The 16,689-nt window shown below is 38.8% G+C and overlaps 2 protein-coding genes across 2 annotated transcripts in view; one reads left to right on the top strand and one right to left on the bottom strand.

Moving 5' to 3' along the window:
• LOC126284093 (queuosine salvage protein) overlaps positions 1-4,869 on the bottom strand; it is a 38,587-nt gene extending 33,718 nt beyond the window's left edge. The window contains exons 1-3 of the mRNA XM_049982742.1: positions 4,439-4,869; positions 4,135-4,365; positions 3,872-4,031 (exon numbers count right to left, since the gene is read on the bottom strand). Of these exons, the coding sequence (XP_049838699.1) occupies positions 3,872-4,031; positions 4,135-4,365; positions 4,439-4,549 (502 nt within the window). The 5' untranslated portion in view covers positions 4,550-4,869. The remainder of the gene's footprint in view (positions 1-3,871; positions 4,032-4,134; positions 4,366-4,438) is intronic.
• LOC126284092 (activating signal cointegrator 1 complex subunit 3) overlaps positions 4,859-16,689 on the top strand; it is a 223,304-nt gene continuing 211,473 nt past the window's right edge. The window contains exons 1-2 of the mRNA XM_049982741.1: positions 4,859-5,339; positions 15,274-15,383. Coding sequence (XP_049838698.1) covers positions 5,215-5,339; positions 15,274-15,383 — 235 coding nt within the window. The 5' untranslated portion in view covers positions 4,859-5,214. The remainder of the gene's footprint in view (positions 5,340-15,273; positions 15,384-16,689) is intronic.

Here is a 16,689-nt window from a genome sequence, read left to right as displayed (position 1 = left end):
ACATTGGTGGCAGCACTGTATGAGAATGATGGAAATTACCAATCCCTGCTCCCAACTATGAGGCAGACTGTGCACTCTCCTTACTCCCTGAGTCACTGGATGAAGCAAGGATAGAGGCACTCTAAATGTAATGTAGACTCGGCACAATAGTCACATACATTTCATCGAAAATGGACTTTTGCTGTCTGAAATGTTTATGGTATTTCACGTGCAGCATGCACGTCAGAAGCGTTTCATTCCCGAGTCTTCCCTTGTGTATGGATGGGCCAAAAATATCGATATTTAAAAATATCGATATTGTTGTCTTGAAAATATTGATATTGGTACAATATATATTGATATTTTTAAAAATCTGCCCTTCCCTGTGTCCACACAATCACTATGGTAGCAAAAGATAGGGGGTTGTAGTAAATTCCTAGATTCCTCGCTTACAGCTGGTTCCTCAAACTTTGTAAGTAGGCTTTCTCAGGATAGTTCGCATCTATCTCCAAGCAGTGGTGGGTACAGAAAAACATTAAGGAGGGGCTTTTAAGATATCTTAAGCTACCTTTACTTTTACTGTAATAAAAAATAATCAAGTCACATGCAAAGTTTAAGAAAGTTTTATTTAAACTGATCACACACATATACAATACAATCCCATCTTATGATATAAAGAAGTTAGGTATAGGAAACTATCGTTACGTTGTTAGTAAAAATATTTTTACCAGTCTCACAACAATATTTTTACTGACAAATTACTATGAAGTACTGTTATTAATACTTCACAATCAACTGATCACTCTCACTCTTGACTAATCTTCACATCTGCACTTACTACAACCAGGACTTTTTACTTATTCATTCTTCAGTCTTATTATGTATGCTTCTGAATGTAAACTAGCTTCCTATTCGGCAAATAGCCCGTATTTATAACGCTAGGTAATGAAGGTTCTCTGTACAGGAAAACAGTCGAATATTTGCAACTTTTCTAGAACAAATGCCAGAAAGAACAACATATCGAGATCACTAGAATGGCCACGACTTTCATTTGAGCAAAATTCTTGGATGGTTGATGCAAGTGATTTGCAATACATCTATTTTGTAGACTGACTACATTTCCCTATTATTCTACCAATGAACCAAAATTTGCCACATGCTTCACCTACGACTGAGCCAATGTGATTGTTCCATTTCATACCCCTACATGTTGTTACACCCTGGACTTCTATTAGTTGGCCGATTCCAGCTGAGACATTGTACTTCAACATCTGTCAATGACTCTCCATCCACGGTAACTTGATGCATCATCGCGAATAAAAAAATCCTCGATCCTGACACAAATTTTTCATTTGATACACATTACAATTGCATTTTTGATAATAAATGTACATATGGTACTGAGTCAAACACCCTTTGAAAGTCAAGACAGATTGCACCCTCCCAACTGGCTTGATCCATGGAATACCAGGGTGCCATGTGAGAAAAGTGCGTGTTGAGTTTCATATGATCTATTTTTTCAGTATCCATGCTAGTTTGCATGGAGGAGAATGACCATTCTTTTTGATATACCTTATTCTCTTTAAGGACAGAATATGTTCCAAGATTGTACAACAAATGGACATCAAGGATACAGCCAGTAGTTTTGTGGATCACTTCTGCTATCCTTCTAGTACACATGTGCGACCTGTTCTTTCTTCCAACTACTGGGTACAGTTTTTTGTTCAAGGGATCTATAGTAAATTATAGTTTCAACAAAAATAAATCAGTATATGTCGGGTGTGAAAATTGGTAGTGACCATGTATCAAAAACAAATGTGCATGGCTGCTTGTACAGCAGGTAAGCACATCTGGACATCAACACATCTGGAGCATGACCGAACACATTGGACACATAATCAAAGAATCAAATACAATCCCACCAGAGACCACCGGTATCAAACATCATTTACAGAAATAACCAGGAGTTCAAATTACACATACCACCAACGTTAAGGCAACCATGTCACTAATATGCAAGCATTTAAAGTAGTTGAAACAGATGTTATTAAAATTTTAGGTTCCAAAAAAGTCTAAAAATGTTATTTGCATCACATGCAATCTGCTCATTTAATATTGCTTCTCTCTTTCTCAACGGATTTATGTTTACTATGATCAATAGCCTACACCACTTTCATTTCCCATTATACTAGATTTTCAGTATAGACCCAAATTTGCCCAAAGAAACTCACTACTGTCAATTTCATGCTTTATCCAACTTTCTACAAATTGTATTACATGAGTTCCATGAGGAACACTTCAAACTCTGGAACTGTGTTGCCAATTCTTTGGCAGTTAAGCATCTTGTCTGTGGGAACTGTTTCTTTGTATCACATTGTATTGCATTTACTGTACCTTCTCTCTACCAAAGCATCTTTTGCATAAGGCATTGAACAAGTCAAGTTATAAGTACACTTCTGAAAATGATTTCTAGGCATACTTCTTTCAAGTTGCAATAATAAACTTTATACAGTAAAACGTACTTGGATAGATAAAAATCTCCTCACCAAGTGGTGGCAGGAGAACAAACAGATGAAAAAAGGTTTTACTTATGCAAGCTTTCACAGTCAGAGCCTCCTTCTTCTGACAGGAGGGTTGGACAAGAATGAAGAAGGGAAAGGAACTGGAGAGGTTTAGGAGAAAGGGTAGGTCGGAAAAGGTATCCAGGACCACGGGTTAGGGGAGACTTGCTGGACGGGAGGAGAAGGGAAGACTGATTGGGGTCTGCACCAGACAAGTGCACCTACTGGTTCATCGTTGATAGAGGTCCTAGTAGGAACACTGTAGCATTTTAGTGCAACCGGGTTTCTACTATTCATTACAAGCAGATTATGCTGTGCCCAGTTGCTAAGTTGTTTTATGACAGTGGTTACTGATTGCTGTAACTGTTCACTGCTGTCTCCTTTTAGTAGAGTTAACATCTGCAAATATGACTGTTTTATGTGCATCCACATTTGAGTTGAGATCATTCCCATACAGAAGGAACAGAAGGGGTCTCTTTACAGATCCTTGGCATACACCACATTTAATTTGTTAGTAGTCTTGTAAGTGTTCAGATACAGTTTTTCGGTGGATATTTGTGTGTTTTATGCACACAGCCTCCTTACGACAGCTCAGGAAGGAACTGATACAGTTGTTTGCAAACTTCAAATATCATACAATGCTTTCACATGCATACATCTTTCACTAATATGAGTACTTTAGGTTCTCCTACTAGTATCATTATTTTGAATTAATGGAGAATCACTTTAAAAATAAAAAAAATAATAAAAATAAAAACCTTGTGTGCACTCCACACATAATCAATTAATTTTAAATGGTGTTTGTGGACCTTGTAATTCTGACATAAAGTTACACAGGAAGAATGGGACGATATTGCAAATCGATAGCAGTACGGCACAACTGCTGTACTGGTCACAAAAGACACCAGCTGATAAACCAATGACTGACGTGTTTCAGGTAGAACTCATCCTAAGATTGTTGTGAACATCTTGGCGATCACATATATAATGCCCAGTATATATATAAAAAAAAAACAATGCTGCCATGCTGCTGTATTGATAATTTTATTAGATTTATTTCAGATTATGTATGCACAACAATAACAGCATTTTACTAACAATTATACATATGCTATCCTACAGTATTTATTAATGGTAGCTGTTACTCTCTGTTGATGTATATTTTGTATTTCTCCACAACTCTCACTGTTTCCCTTCAGAATATTAGTACAGAATATGTCGGATGAACATGGGCAGTTATTAAATATTCATAACATCCCATATGACTCGTACAACTGTTTCATACCTTTCAAATTATGAAAAAGTTTTAAATAATCCAAAATTATGCATACCCTGATACTTGTCCATAAGTACATTCCCCACTTCTCTCAAGCAATCTACTCTTGCATGTAGCAATGGGACATCAGTTTCCTTATCACCACGAAGTATGTGCCGTAGTTGATCCAGGGTCACATTGGAACAAAATTTTGCATCAGTCATGGGCACTCCTTCCTGCAAATCCATAATCAGAAATTCACTTGGGGCTGCAGGAACGTAGCCATTGCTTCTTATAGCAATAAACTTTTCGTTGTGTAGTCTATTCTCACTGACGTACCGAAATTGCTCTGTTTACAGCCGCACAAAGGGCAAAATATCCTGTGTATGTTTTACCTTGCCAAGTTACTTCCCATTTCTTGGCATAGCCCTCTGGATACCAAAAGGAAAAATTTAAGGTATCCACAAGAAACAACCAAGGTACAGCTGATTCATTATCAGGACTAGGGTGCAACTCATTCTGTGAGAAATTTTGAATAGCAAGCTTCCCACACTTCAGAGCCCGAAACACCTAAAACGAGTTGTTCATGAAATGATATGAATGTGTCGGTTATGTTACGGGCAAATCGTCGTATAAAACTCACTTCCTCTGACAAGAGTTTTATACCATCATCTACAATTGAAACGTGAGCTGCCCGCTTTGCAATAAGTTCCGCCGATAATTTAGGAGATAATATTCCGATAAAGTTCTCCATCGATTACAATTCTGTTTCGAACAAAAAATACTAAAAATACGCAAAGTAAAGATTATCAGCTACGGATGGCAAGCAGGATTAAGGGTTTTATCCTTTGAGTCGCACACACTGTGGTCTATTCACTCTCCTAAACAGGTTGCAGCAGCAAACATTAATTTCATCGCACTTTCACTTATTTGTGAACATAATAAAACTGTTCTAAATCAACCAAAAATCCCAAACACGTCTGTCAACACCTTCACGCAAACATATACAACACAATCAAACCAAACACTTAAGGTAAATATTTGCGGCGTCTCTGATCAGAGACGTAACACGTGGTAGTAGGGAAGGTTGCAACCCTGCAAAAGTGATGTTGAATGTTGTGGTAGGAATGTCGTGTGCTTTTGTAGTGTGTTAAGACACCTGTCAACATAGAAATGGGTTGAGTACCGCATGTGTTTTATCTGTGCGCGTATGGTGGCATGAAACTTGCACAACGTTGTAAAACTTGATAACTGCTGATAGAGAATAGTGTTAATCTTTAAAGAGATTCAAGAACGTCGACGCTAGGCGAATACATTCTCCAATTTCTGCTACTCATAGCGACAAATTCGCGATTGTTTCGGCTTCAGCCTGGCGTATAAACAGTGTGATATGAAACACTATATATTAGTGTAAACATAATGGTGAAAGAATACCCTCGTTTTACTCGTGCCGTCAGGGCTTTTGCCAGCTTAGATCGCCCTAACCCACCAGAAGGCTCGACCCTCGAAGAACGACTGCAATGGGACGCCCAGAAAGCAAAAGAGTAAGCATAAATTATGTATAATATTTCGTTGTCATCGTCATATCCCACTCAGTGTAAAATCTCACATTGATGCAATAACACATTAGTGACGAGATACCCAGTCACACAGTAGTAATGAATCCAGCAATTGCTTAGTGCATTCAACTAAATAGTAGCGCCAGTAACTAAGAAAATCTAATTAGTGATAAGGGTTCAACATTACTGTAGTATTATTTTCAAATTGTTATGTTTTCCACATTTGTGATAACATTTTACCGCTGAGCGAATAAATTCATTTGTTAAAAATTTTCTGTGTAGAAAATTTCTGTCAAGCAAACATCATTGCCCTGCACTTATATGTTAATCCAGAATGACAAAAAATTAATTAAGTAGGGCAGTTCAGTATATTTGGAAAAACAGTAAAGCTACATCGATGCACAGAGCAACAATATTGCAATCAGATTTTGGGACATTTGAACGATGTTTATAATTTTCATTGTATCTGCAGAACTGAGTATCATCGTGTTCTCAGTAGTCTCCTTCTCTTCAGTATCTGTGCAAAACATTCAAATAAAGAAAACTCTTTATCTCCAGACACATAGAAAGATATGGTTGTGGAAAAATTTATGATACGTAAACATTGATGATTGCTGTTTCCGAACTGATAGGAAAAATGCTTACTTTCACGATAGTGAGAATTGTATCAACTTTTTAAGTGAAAACACAAGCAGTACTGTCTTCCCTTCATGCCTACAATTGTTACTTGTTGCATAAAGTATTCAGCATAGGCTCTGCCTCTGTTCAGCTATGTGTGTATCAGTATCAGTCATTGTTAAGGAGGTAGAAAATTGTAAACATATAATAATAGAACTTCATATCACAACTAAAGTATAATCTGGAATCTCCCATTTGAAGTACAGTGTTCTAAATGCTCAGGTATTCTACCAGCCGAATTTGGATAAGTCTCAATTGTTCATCAATTCACAGATTATTTTGCAGCAATATTAGACAAGTTTTTTAGTACAACAAAAACAAAATTAAAAGGCATATAGCTTTTATGTATCTACAGAGCACTAATTATCCCAATAGAAAACATTATATGCAGAAGCCCTGCTAACTCATCCAAAACAAACAAGTAGAAATTGATGTGGACCCTAAGTACTGTAAATGACATTCATAAATTGATACACAAACTAAGCAATTCCAAAACAAAATACTATTTTGCACTCGGTAATTCCACCACAAAGTGTATGCCAAAGGAAATAAAAATGCTACTTCTTTCACTGTTTAACAGAATACTAGGTGAAGAAATTTTCCCAGAATGTCTGAAGCCCACAGTTACATTAACTAACTATAAAAGGTGGTGATGAAAACCTCCCAAATAACCACAGACCAATTTCAATAGTAATAATTGTAGCCAAGGTAATAGAAATTATATGTTTAAACAGATATAGTTATTTTGAAAGCAACAAAATTTTAAATGTGCAAGAGTTCGGATTCAGGTCTCAACCGTAAAAACAGTCGAAGCTTTGAATGTCAAATCAAACACGTTTCAGCTGTCTAATTTCCAAACAGTTATTTCATTGGACTACCAGTTTTGGTAATATATTATGCCATCTTTAGGCCCCATGACCAACGTTTAGTAAGATTCCAACCTTGGTTCTGGTTAAAATAGGGGCCAGCATTCAAAGACTGGTATCTGCACATTTCTGCTTAATACAGCAATCACTTCAAATATCATCTTCTTACTGTTCAAACTGAAACAGTCAAAGATGAAAATCATCTACCAATTGTTAGATAAATATTCGGCAGATGATGGTTGAAGTGATCGCTGTAGCAAGCAGAAATATACAGGTACCAGTCTTTGAATGCTGGCCCCCATTTTGACTGGAACCGAGGTTGGAACCTTCCTACACATTGGTCAGGGGACCTAAAGATTAGATCGCCAAAACTGGAAGCCCAATGAAGTAAGAGTTTGGAAATTAGGCAGCTGAAGGGGGTTTGATTTGACATTCAATACAAACAGCAGAGGTCCCACAACCATCTGTGAAAAGATGGTCTTGCAGAATTCAAGCAGGTTATGAAAAAAGGACATCTGTGTCTGGAACACATTTTTTAATGAGTTAAGCACAGCATTTGACTCAGTGTCATGTGGCATAGGTCTATTCATCAGAAAGTTAAAATATTATGGCGTAGAAAGTAAACCATTCAGTGTATTCAAATCTTATTTAAGCAAAAGTTTACAGCTTGTGTATGCAAATAAGCAGAGATCACCAGTGCTCCCAATAAGAACAAGAAAACCCCAAGGCTCTGTTCTTGGGCCTTTGCTGTTTATTGTTGAAATTAATTATTCTTAAAATTACGTACCATGTAAGAATATACTGTGTGCTGATAACATGGCATCAGTAATGACAGTTGAAAATTTTCAAAGCGCGCTAAATAACAATGGAGAAATGGTGCAAATGACTAATCACTGGTGTCATGTCAATAAGCCAAACAGAAACAGAAGAAATAATTTTTAAGCTAAAGGTAACCAAAAACGAAAATAAAACAGTAAAACTACTTGGACTATTCATAGACAAAAACTCTCTTGGTAAAAATGCACACATTATCTGTGCAGGAAACTAGCTCGTGTGCTTTTGTTGTTGTATAAATTAAGAAACAATATGAGCAAGCAGTTTTTGCCACAGTCGTATTTGGTTTTCTTCCATTCAGGTGGCAGAAGAAGACAATAAAACGTTTAGCAGGATTGCCACCCAAAGAGCCCTGCAGAAACCACTTTAAATGTCTTGGCATAATGATATTACCTAATCTGTGTATATAAAACAGTTGGATAATATGCCAGAGAAGATCTGAAAAAATGCAACATGAGATGTGATGTGCATGTTCGCAAGAACAGAAATAGTCACTTATTGGATTTGCATTCATCAAGACTTGCTATAGACCATAATAGCTATAAATATTTGAGTCTAAAATTTTTCAATAAGCTACCATACTCAGCTCGTACAGTACCACTAGATAAATACAAGAACGCTTTACAAACTTGGCTTAAATAGAGTTAATTGTATCCAATTAAAGAACTCCTACAAACTGATCATTATAGTATGTGCTTTTCCTGAGTGATAAAGAAAATCTTTTAGTTCTTAAATAAGGTAGTTATTTTCTGTGTTAATTTTTGTATATGTAATTGATTATTGTATAAAACTTGACACCACTGTGAACTTTGATGAAGCCGACTGTATGAAAAATACTGAAACGCAAATAAAAATGTTCTGTTCTATTCTATTCATGAAATTATTGGGGCTGAAGTAGGAATATTCCTTGATGCCCCAAAAATTCTACATTTTTTTTTCAACTGAAATTGGCTGAGAAAAAAAAAAGTGCTGCATTACTTATTGAACACCCTTTGTATATTTCGAAAGCGTCAGTTCTTTTCTCTAGACACTGTTTGATTTCCATCCTACATTTCATCCTGGATCTTCCAGTGTTCGATTTTTAATAATTGTAGTAGCTTTTGATGTTGGCCAGTTTTTTGGTCTGTGGTTTAATTGTAATGAAGCGTGCTGATGATACGTAAATCATTTTGGTTGGTAACAGTTGACCTCAAAATTCCATCTTTTTAAGTCCCATACAATCAGAGGCTTTTTGTAGGTGATGAGACAAGTTTACACATAGACATTCATATCTCAGCACTAGTACATTTAAAGATAAATGTTTCATAAATTCCACCGCTATTTTAGTAGCCAAACTGATTCACGTCCATTTGGGATTTCTAAATCCATGTGTGTGTGATATACAGTCATATTTTGAGTAGGTGAGACATCAGCTAATCATTCAATAGTCAACCCACTGTGAGGTGTTGGCAGTGGTATAAAAGTTGATCTTAGCCAGTCATAAGGTAGTTTTCCTGATGCATAGATAATGCTGAACAATAAATTAAATTGGTCGTGTTTTTTCTGAAGTATCTCAGTTTCTTTACATTTGTTAGACATTCATGATTTCCTCACATCTCTGCGTTTTCTGTAAACGTTTTTGTGTAGGTTTTTGTATCTTATGGAATCTTTGGTTTTATATTGCCTTCTTTCATTCATAATCTCCAGGATTTCATCAGTCACCAGTTCTACCTTTTGTTGTTGGTGCTACATCCAATGCAACTTTTCTGGACTAGGTTATGGTATCTTTTACAATGTTGGTGTTGCATCCAATGCAACTTTCCTGGGCTAGGTTATGGTATCTTTTACAGAGCTCCAAGTAGATTCAACGTCTGTAGGCTGTCTCTCTTCTGTTGATTTCATCTTTTCCTCTTGAGCAACACCAACATTAGCTCTCACTTCAGAATTTGCTAATTTCCTTATATCTATGGATGTTGATATTTTAAGCACCTTTTAGCATTGCTAAGGCATTACATTTTAAAGTCCAATTATACTGGCTTGTGGTCACTGTAGACATTCAGCATCAGGGTGGTTTTTAATGGATTTCACATTTTTCTTAGCTCGTTTCACCAGAATAAAATAAGTCTGATTTCTGCTGGCCTTTTCTTCACTGTCAGGGGTGACATCCATGTGTGTAGCCTGCTGGAGTGAAGTCTGAAGACCATAGTTCCCTACACCATTATCTTCTCCACCAGAGCCCATTGTGAGTTAAACCACTCATGACCAGTGTCATCTCTCATTTCTTGTGAGTTTCATTGCTTCATCCAAGGCATCATAGATATATTTGCTCTTCATCCTCTTTGTGCTGTTTTTGCATGAACCCTAATAATGTTCATAGCACATTGTGATGTTTGCAAATTATATTCTGTGTGTTGTTTGCTAGAAATTCCTCAATGTATTCACAAAGTTGTGTGATGTCCCGAAAGCTCTTATTTTGTTAATTATGTAAAGGCTCTTACTGTCTAGAGACTGATAGGAAAGTAACTTGGAAATCTCATTTATGTCTGTGTGTTGTAGAAACTTAGAGCATATTGAGCTCTAAAATAATGAGGTGTTTCAAGTAGGACGACTTCCTCCATGCCAACCAGCATGTATTCTGTAACAAAACCCAACATGCGCCATTCTTGCACATCATCATGGAAGCTGTGGATCAAAGCACTCAGGTGGTGCACTAACTCTTCTCATGTGAAAAAATCTTAGCTGTGTACCACACCATCTGTTGTTAAGAAAAGTGCAAATATATTGGTTGTTAAACAAAATTTGTTACTGGTTTGAGGCGTTCTTGGTAAGGAGAATGCAGCCTATTATCTTTGGTGGACAATCAACAGATGTAGGAAAAACTATAAGCATATCTCAGGAAACGTTGTTGGGATCCTTGCTGTTTGCATTGTGTGTAAACGATTGCATAGGCTCATAGAAAAGGCAAGTGACAGGTTTCTGTTAATTAGCAGGATACTGGGAAAATACAGTCAGTGTACAAAGGAAACAGCTTACAAATCACTTGTATACACCATCTTAAAAATACTGCTCAGATGTATGGGACCTAGTAAAGATAGCACTAACAGAGGGTTTTTCAACAAATAAAACGAACAGCAGAATAAGTGGCCACTGGTTTGGCTCATTGGAGAGCATCATAGAGATTATGTTGAAAAACATGAATAAGCAGAAGCTCAAAGATAGAGATGCCAATCATCCTGTGAAAGCCTCCAACCAAAGTTACAGCCGGCCAGAGTGACTGAACGGTTCTAGGCGCTACAGTCTGGAACCGCGCAATCGCTACGGTTGCAGGTTCGAATCCTGCCTCGGGCATGGATGTGTGTGATGTACTTGGGTTAGTTAGTTTTAAGTAGTTCTAAGTTCTAGGGGACTGATGACCTCAGAAGTTAAATCCGATAGTGTTCAGAGCCATTTGAACCTACAAAGTTAGGAGGGGAAGAAATCCAGTGTGCACTCCGGGAGGAGTCATTCCTGATGTGGAAAGGGTCCTTCCGGGTGCCATGAAGAGCACAGGGTGCAGCCAGCTGCAGGTGGTGGCACATGTCGGCACTAATGACGTGTGTCGCTTTGGATCTGAGGAAATTCTCTCTGGATTCCAGCGGCTATCTGATTTGGTGAAGGCTGCCGGTCTTGCTTACGAGATGAAGGCAGAGCTCACCATCTGCAGCATCGTTGACAGAACCGACTGCGGACCTTTGGTGCAGAGCCGGGTGGAGGGTCTGAATCAGAGGCTCAGGCGGTTTTGCGACCGTATTGGCTGCAGATTCCTTGACTTGCGTCATAGGGTGGTGGGGTTTCGGGTTCCGCTGAATAGGTCAGGAGTTCACTACACTCAGCTGGCGGCTACACGGGTAGCGGAGGCTGTGTGGTTTTTTAGCTTAGAAGGCCTCGGGAAAGTGCGGGATGGGCTGCAATGTCAAAGGGTGCTTGGCAATTACAGGACGTGCTTGGATCAAGGAACAGTCGGAATTATAGTTGTAAATTGTTGTAGTTGCGCTGGAAAAGTCCCTGAGCTTCAAGCGCTAATAGAAAGCACAGAAGCGGATATCGTTATAGGTACAGAAAGCTGGCTAAAGCCTGAAATAAGTTCTGCAGAAATTTTTACGAAGTCTCAGACGGTGTTCAGGAAAGATAGATTAGGCAGAATTGGTGGTGGAGTGTTTGTGTCTGTCAGTAGTGGTTTATCTTGTAGTGAAGTCGAAGTAGATACTCCGTGCGAATTGGTATGGGTGGAGGTTATACTTAACAGCCAAACTAAGTTAATAATTGGCTCCTTCTACCGACCCCCAGACTCTGATGATACAGTTGCGGAACAGTTCAGAGAAAGTTTGAGTCTCGTAACAAATAAATACCCCACTCATACGGTTATAGTTGGTGGGGACTTCAACCTACCCTCGGTATGTTGGCAAAAATACTTGTTCAAAACCGGTGGTAGGCAGAAAACGTCTTCCGAGATTGTCCTAAATGCATTCTCCAAAAATTATTTCGAGCAGTTAGTCCACGAACCCACGCGAATTGTAAATGGTTGCGAAAACACACTTGACCTCTTAGCCACAAACAATCCAGAGCTGATAGAGAGCATCATGACTGATACAGGGATTAGTGATCACAAGGTCATTGTAGCTAGGCTCAATACCATTTCTTCCAAATCCATCAGAAACAAACGCAAAATAATTTTATTTAAAAAAGCGGATAATGTGCCACTAGAAGCCTTCCTAAAAGACAATTTCCATTCCTTCCGAACTGACTATGCGAATGTAGACGAGATGTGGCTCAAATTCAAAGATATAGTAGCAACAGCAATTGAGATATTCATACCTCATAAATTGGTAAGAGATGGAACGGATCCCCCGTGGTACACAAAAAAGGTCCGAACGCTGTTGCAGAGGCAACGGAAAAAGCATGCGAAGTTCAGAAGAACGCGAAATCCCGAAGATGGGCTCAAATTTACAGACGCGCGAAATTTGGCACGTACTTCGATGCGAGATGCCTTTAATAGGTTCCACAACGAAACATTGTCTCGAAATTTGGTAGAAAATCCGAAGAAATTCTGGTCGTATGTAAAGTACACAAGCGGCAAGATGCAGTCAATACCTTCGCTGCGCAGTGCCGATGGTACTGTTATCGACGACTGTGCCGCTAAAGCGGAGTTATTGAACGCAGTTTTCCGAAATTCCTTCACCAGGGAAGACGAATGGAATATTCCAGAATTTGAAACACGAACATCTGCTAGCATGAATTTCTTAGAAGTAGATACCTTAGGGGTTGCGAAGCAACTCACATTGCTTGATACGGGCAAGTCTTCAGGTCCAGATTGTATACCGATTAGGTTCCTTTCAGATTACGCTGATACTATAGCTCCCTACTTAGCACTCATATACAACCGCTCGCTCACCGATAGATCTGTACCTACACATTGGAAAATTGCGCAGGTCGCACCAGTGTTCAAGAAGGGTAGTAGGAGTAATCCATTTAACTACAGACCTATATCATTGACGTCAGTTTGCAGTAGGGTTTTGGAGCATATACTGTATTCAAACATTATGAATCACCTCGTAGGGAACGATCTATTGACACGTAATCAGCATGGCTTCAGAAAACATCGCTCTTGTGCAACGCAGCTAGCTCTTTATTCGCACGAAGTAATGGCCGCTATCGACAGGGGACCTCAAGTTGATTCCGTATTTCTAGATTTCTGGAAAGCTTTTGACACCGTTCCTCACAAGTGACTTCTAATCAAGCTGCGGAGCTATGGGGTATAGTCTCAGTTGTGCGACTGGATTCGTGATTTCCTGTCAGGAAGCTCGCAGTTCGTAGTAATAGACGGCAAATCATCAAGTAAAACTGAAGTGATATCAGGTGTTCCCCAGGGAAGCGTCCTGGGACCTCTGCTGTTCCTGATCTATATAAATGACCTGGGTGACAACCTGAGCATTTCTCTTAGGTTGTTCGCAGATGATGCTGTAATTTACCGTCTAGTAAGGTCATCCGAAGACCAGTATCAGCTGCAAAGCGATTTAGAAAAGATTGCTGTATGGTGTGTCAGATGGCAGTTGACGCTAAATAACGAAAAGTGTGAGATGATCCACATGAGTTCCAAAAGAAATCCGTTGGAATTCGATTACTCGATAAATAGTACAATTCTCAAGGCTGTCAATTCAACTAAGTACCTGGGTGTTAAAATTACGAACAACTTCAGTTGGAAGGACCACATAGATAATATTAACGGGAAGGCGAGCCAAAGGTTGCGTTTCATTGGCAGGACACTTAGAAGATGCAACAAGTCCACTAAAGAGACAGCTTACACTACACTCGTTCGTCCTCTGTTAGAATATTGCTGTGCGGTGTGGGATCCTTACCAGGTGGGATTGACGGAGGACATCGAAAGGGTGCAAAAAAGGGCAGCTCGTTTTGTATTATCGCGTTATAGGGGAGAGAGTGTGGCAGATATGATACTCGAGTTGGGATGGAAGTCATTACAGCATAGACATTTTTCGTCGCGGCGAGACCTTTTTACGAAATTTCAGTCACCAACTTTCTCTTCCGAATGCGAAAATATTTTGTTGAGCCCAACCTACATAGGTAGGAATGATCATCAAAATAAAATAAGAGAAATCAGAGCTCGAACAGAAAGGTTTAGGTGTTCGTTTTTCCCGCTCGCTGTTCGGGAGTGGAATAGTAGAGAGATAGTATGATTGTGGTTCGATGAACCCTCTGCCAAGCACTTAAATGTGAATTGCAGAGTAGTCATGTAGATGAACAGGTGTGAAGAATCTAAATATAGTCTTCAGGTCACTACATATCACTCCTGTACACACTCTTAAAGACATGTTGTTGTTGTTGTTGTGGTCTTCAGTCCTGAGACTGGTTTGATGCAGCTCTCCATGCTACTCTATCCTGTGCAAGCTTCTTCATCTCCCAGTACCTACTGCAACCTACATCCTTCTGAATCTGCTTAGTGTACTCATCTCTCGGTCTCCCTCTACGATTTTTACCCTCCATACTGCCCTCCAATGCTAAATTTGTGATCCCTTGATGCCTCAAAACATGTCCTACCAACCGATCCCTTCTTCTAGTCAAGTTGTGCCATAAACTTCTCTTATCCCCAATCCTATTCAATACCTCCTCATTAGTTACGTGATCTATCCACCTTATCTTCAGTATTCTTCTGTAGAATAATGAGACTAATTACAGTGTGCACAATGGCATTTGACAAATCATTCTTCCCAGACCCCCTATGAAAGTAGAATGGGAAGAAAACCGAACAAGTAGTATAATAGTAAGTACTGTCTGACATGCTCTTCAGAGGTTTACAAAGTATGTGTGTATATGTAGGAAAAGAAGCCTGAAAGGTACTCCCCATTATTATGTCATGCTCATTCCGCATTTTATTTTTATTTATTTATTTATTCCTTCATAAAATGATTAAGGAACTTTGTACTTTCTACATCTTAAAACGACTAATTACCTTACCCTTAATTCCAGAATGCTCCAATTTATCTCTAAATGTATGCTTCCTTTAATAGGCGTTTAAGCTGGGCAGACATCCGTGCAAATCTGGAGACATTGAATGGCTCAAAACCAGGTGTTGTGAAGCTTTTAAATCATCTGCGTTCGTTGGCTTTGGACATGACTGGTATGTATTTTTTATGATCAGTGGTGGCCTATTGGCCTATTCATTAATGAAACCTAAAAGTTTGATGTGGCATCTTGTAAATTTCCAGATAGTCATTTTGTTTATGTGCAAAAATTTTATTACTTTGGTGGTGGTAATAGGTTATGAAATGAGTAGAATAGTGAGGGGGAGTCTAAAAGCAACATAAATAGTTTTTATACAACTTTCAGGTCCTGTAAGTGGTTGAGAAAGAGAGAATGAGGGGGCAGATTATATTGACACTCAAATATGGCTGTGTTTGTCTGGAAGAGAGCAGTTGTTACTGTCCTACTTGGCTTGTGGCAAGGCACCAAAAGAAAGACTAAATCACATTCTCTGCTGGGGGTTAGTAGAGGTAGTAGCATAGAACTGTTCAAATATAGATCATCTGAAGGTGATGTGCACTCCAGCTTCTGCACTGCAAGCCATATGACCATGTAATTGGAAATTGTATTCTGTTTGTTGTTGCGAGATTTTTTGTTGCATTGTAATCACAGTGATGATTGCAGCAGTGATGGAGAATTGTGTGGGCAACTGTATGTGTTCTGGTATCAATACCAGTAACTCAGGTCAAATAGCACCCGCAGAATGGGCTATCTGCAATGCAAAGCTAATCTGATCAAACAGTTAGGCAAGTGTGTGAATTTAATAGATGACTGCAAGCTGTCATTTCAGTTTTCTATACATCAATTCTTAAGTCTGAGCCATGGGACAACATTTAAATGGCGTATTTTTTGCAATACTAGTAAGCGGAGGGCATTACAGTGTAGCAAGTTTCTGTTTACTCTGGATGGTCTGTGTTGCCATCCTAAGACATCATGATAGGTCTGCTAAAAGAAATTTGATGGTTTCTTTGCACATGTGACTGTGAAAATGCAGCATGGATGTTATGCTGCAAGGTCTTTTGCAGAAAAGGTCACTGAACTAAGAGTTTCTGCATGTGATATATTTGTCATTTTATGCACAGCTATTATGTCTGTATGCAGACAAATGCAGTATTTCCACGCTCTTTGTTTGCTTTACCTTTCTAGTCAACATAACAATCCATCCTCAACCTTAACAGATGTATCTGAGCAGCACAGTAAAAAGACATATTCCTACCAGAGCATATTCCTTGCTGTCTCACTTGATCAGACAGCTCATCACATGAATTCTTGTAGGAAGCATACAACCTGATGTTGCAATTATCTCTCTCAATTAGTTAAACTGATACGCATTTCTAGCTCCATAAGATGGCTAACATCCCACCTCCTAAAACAGCAATGATGTCTGCTCTTGTTTTTCAAAG

This window comes from Schistocerca gregaria, chromosome 8 (assembly GCF_023897955.1).
Source record: "Schistocerca gregaria isolate iqSchGreg1 chromosome 8, iqSchGreg1.2, whole genome shotgun sequence".
In the NCBI taxonomy this organism is placed as follows: Eukaryota; Metazoa; Arthropoda; class Insecta; order Orthoptera; family Acrididae; genus Schistocerca; species Schistocerca gregaria.
The sequence above is the reverse complement of the archived record's forward strand: the minus strand, read 5'-3'. Positions and strand labels throughout refer to the sequence as shown.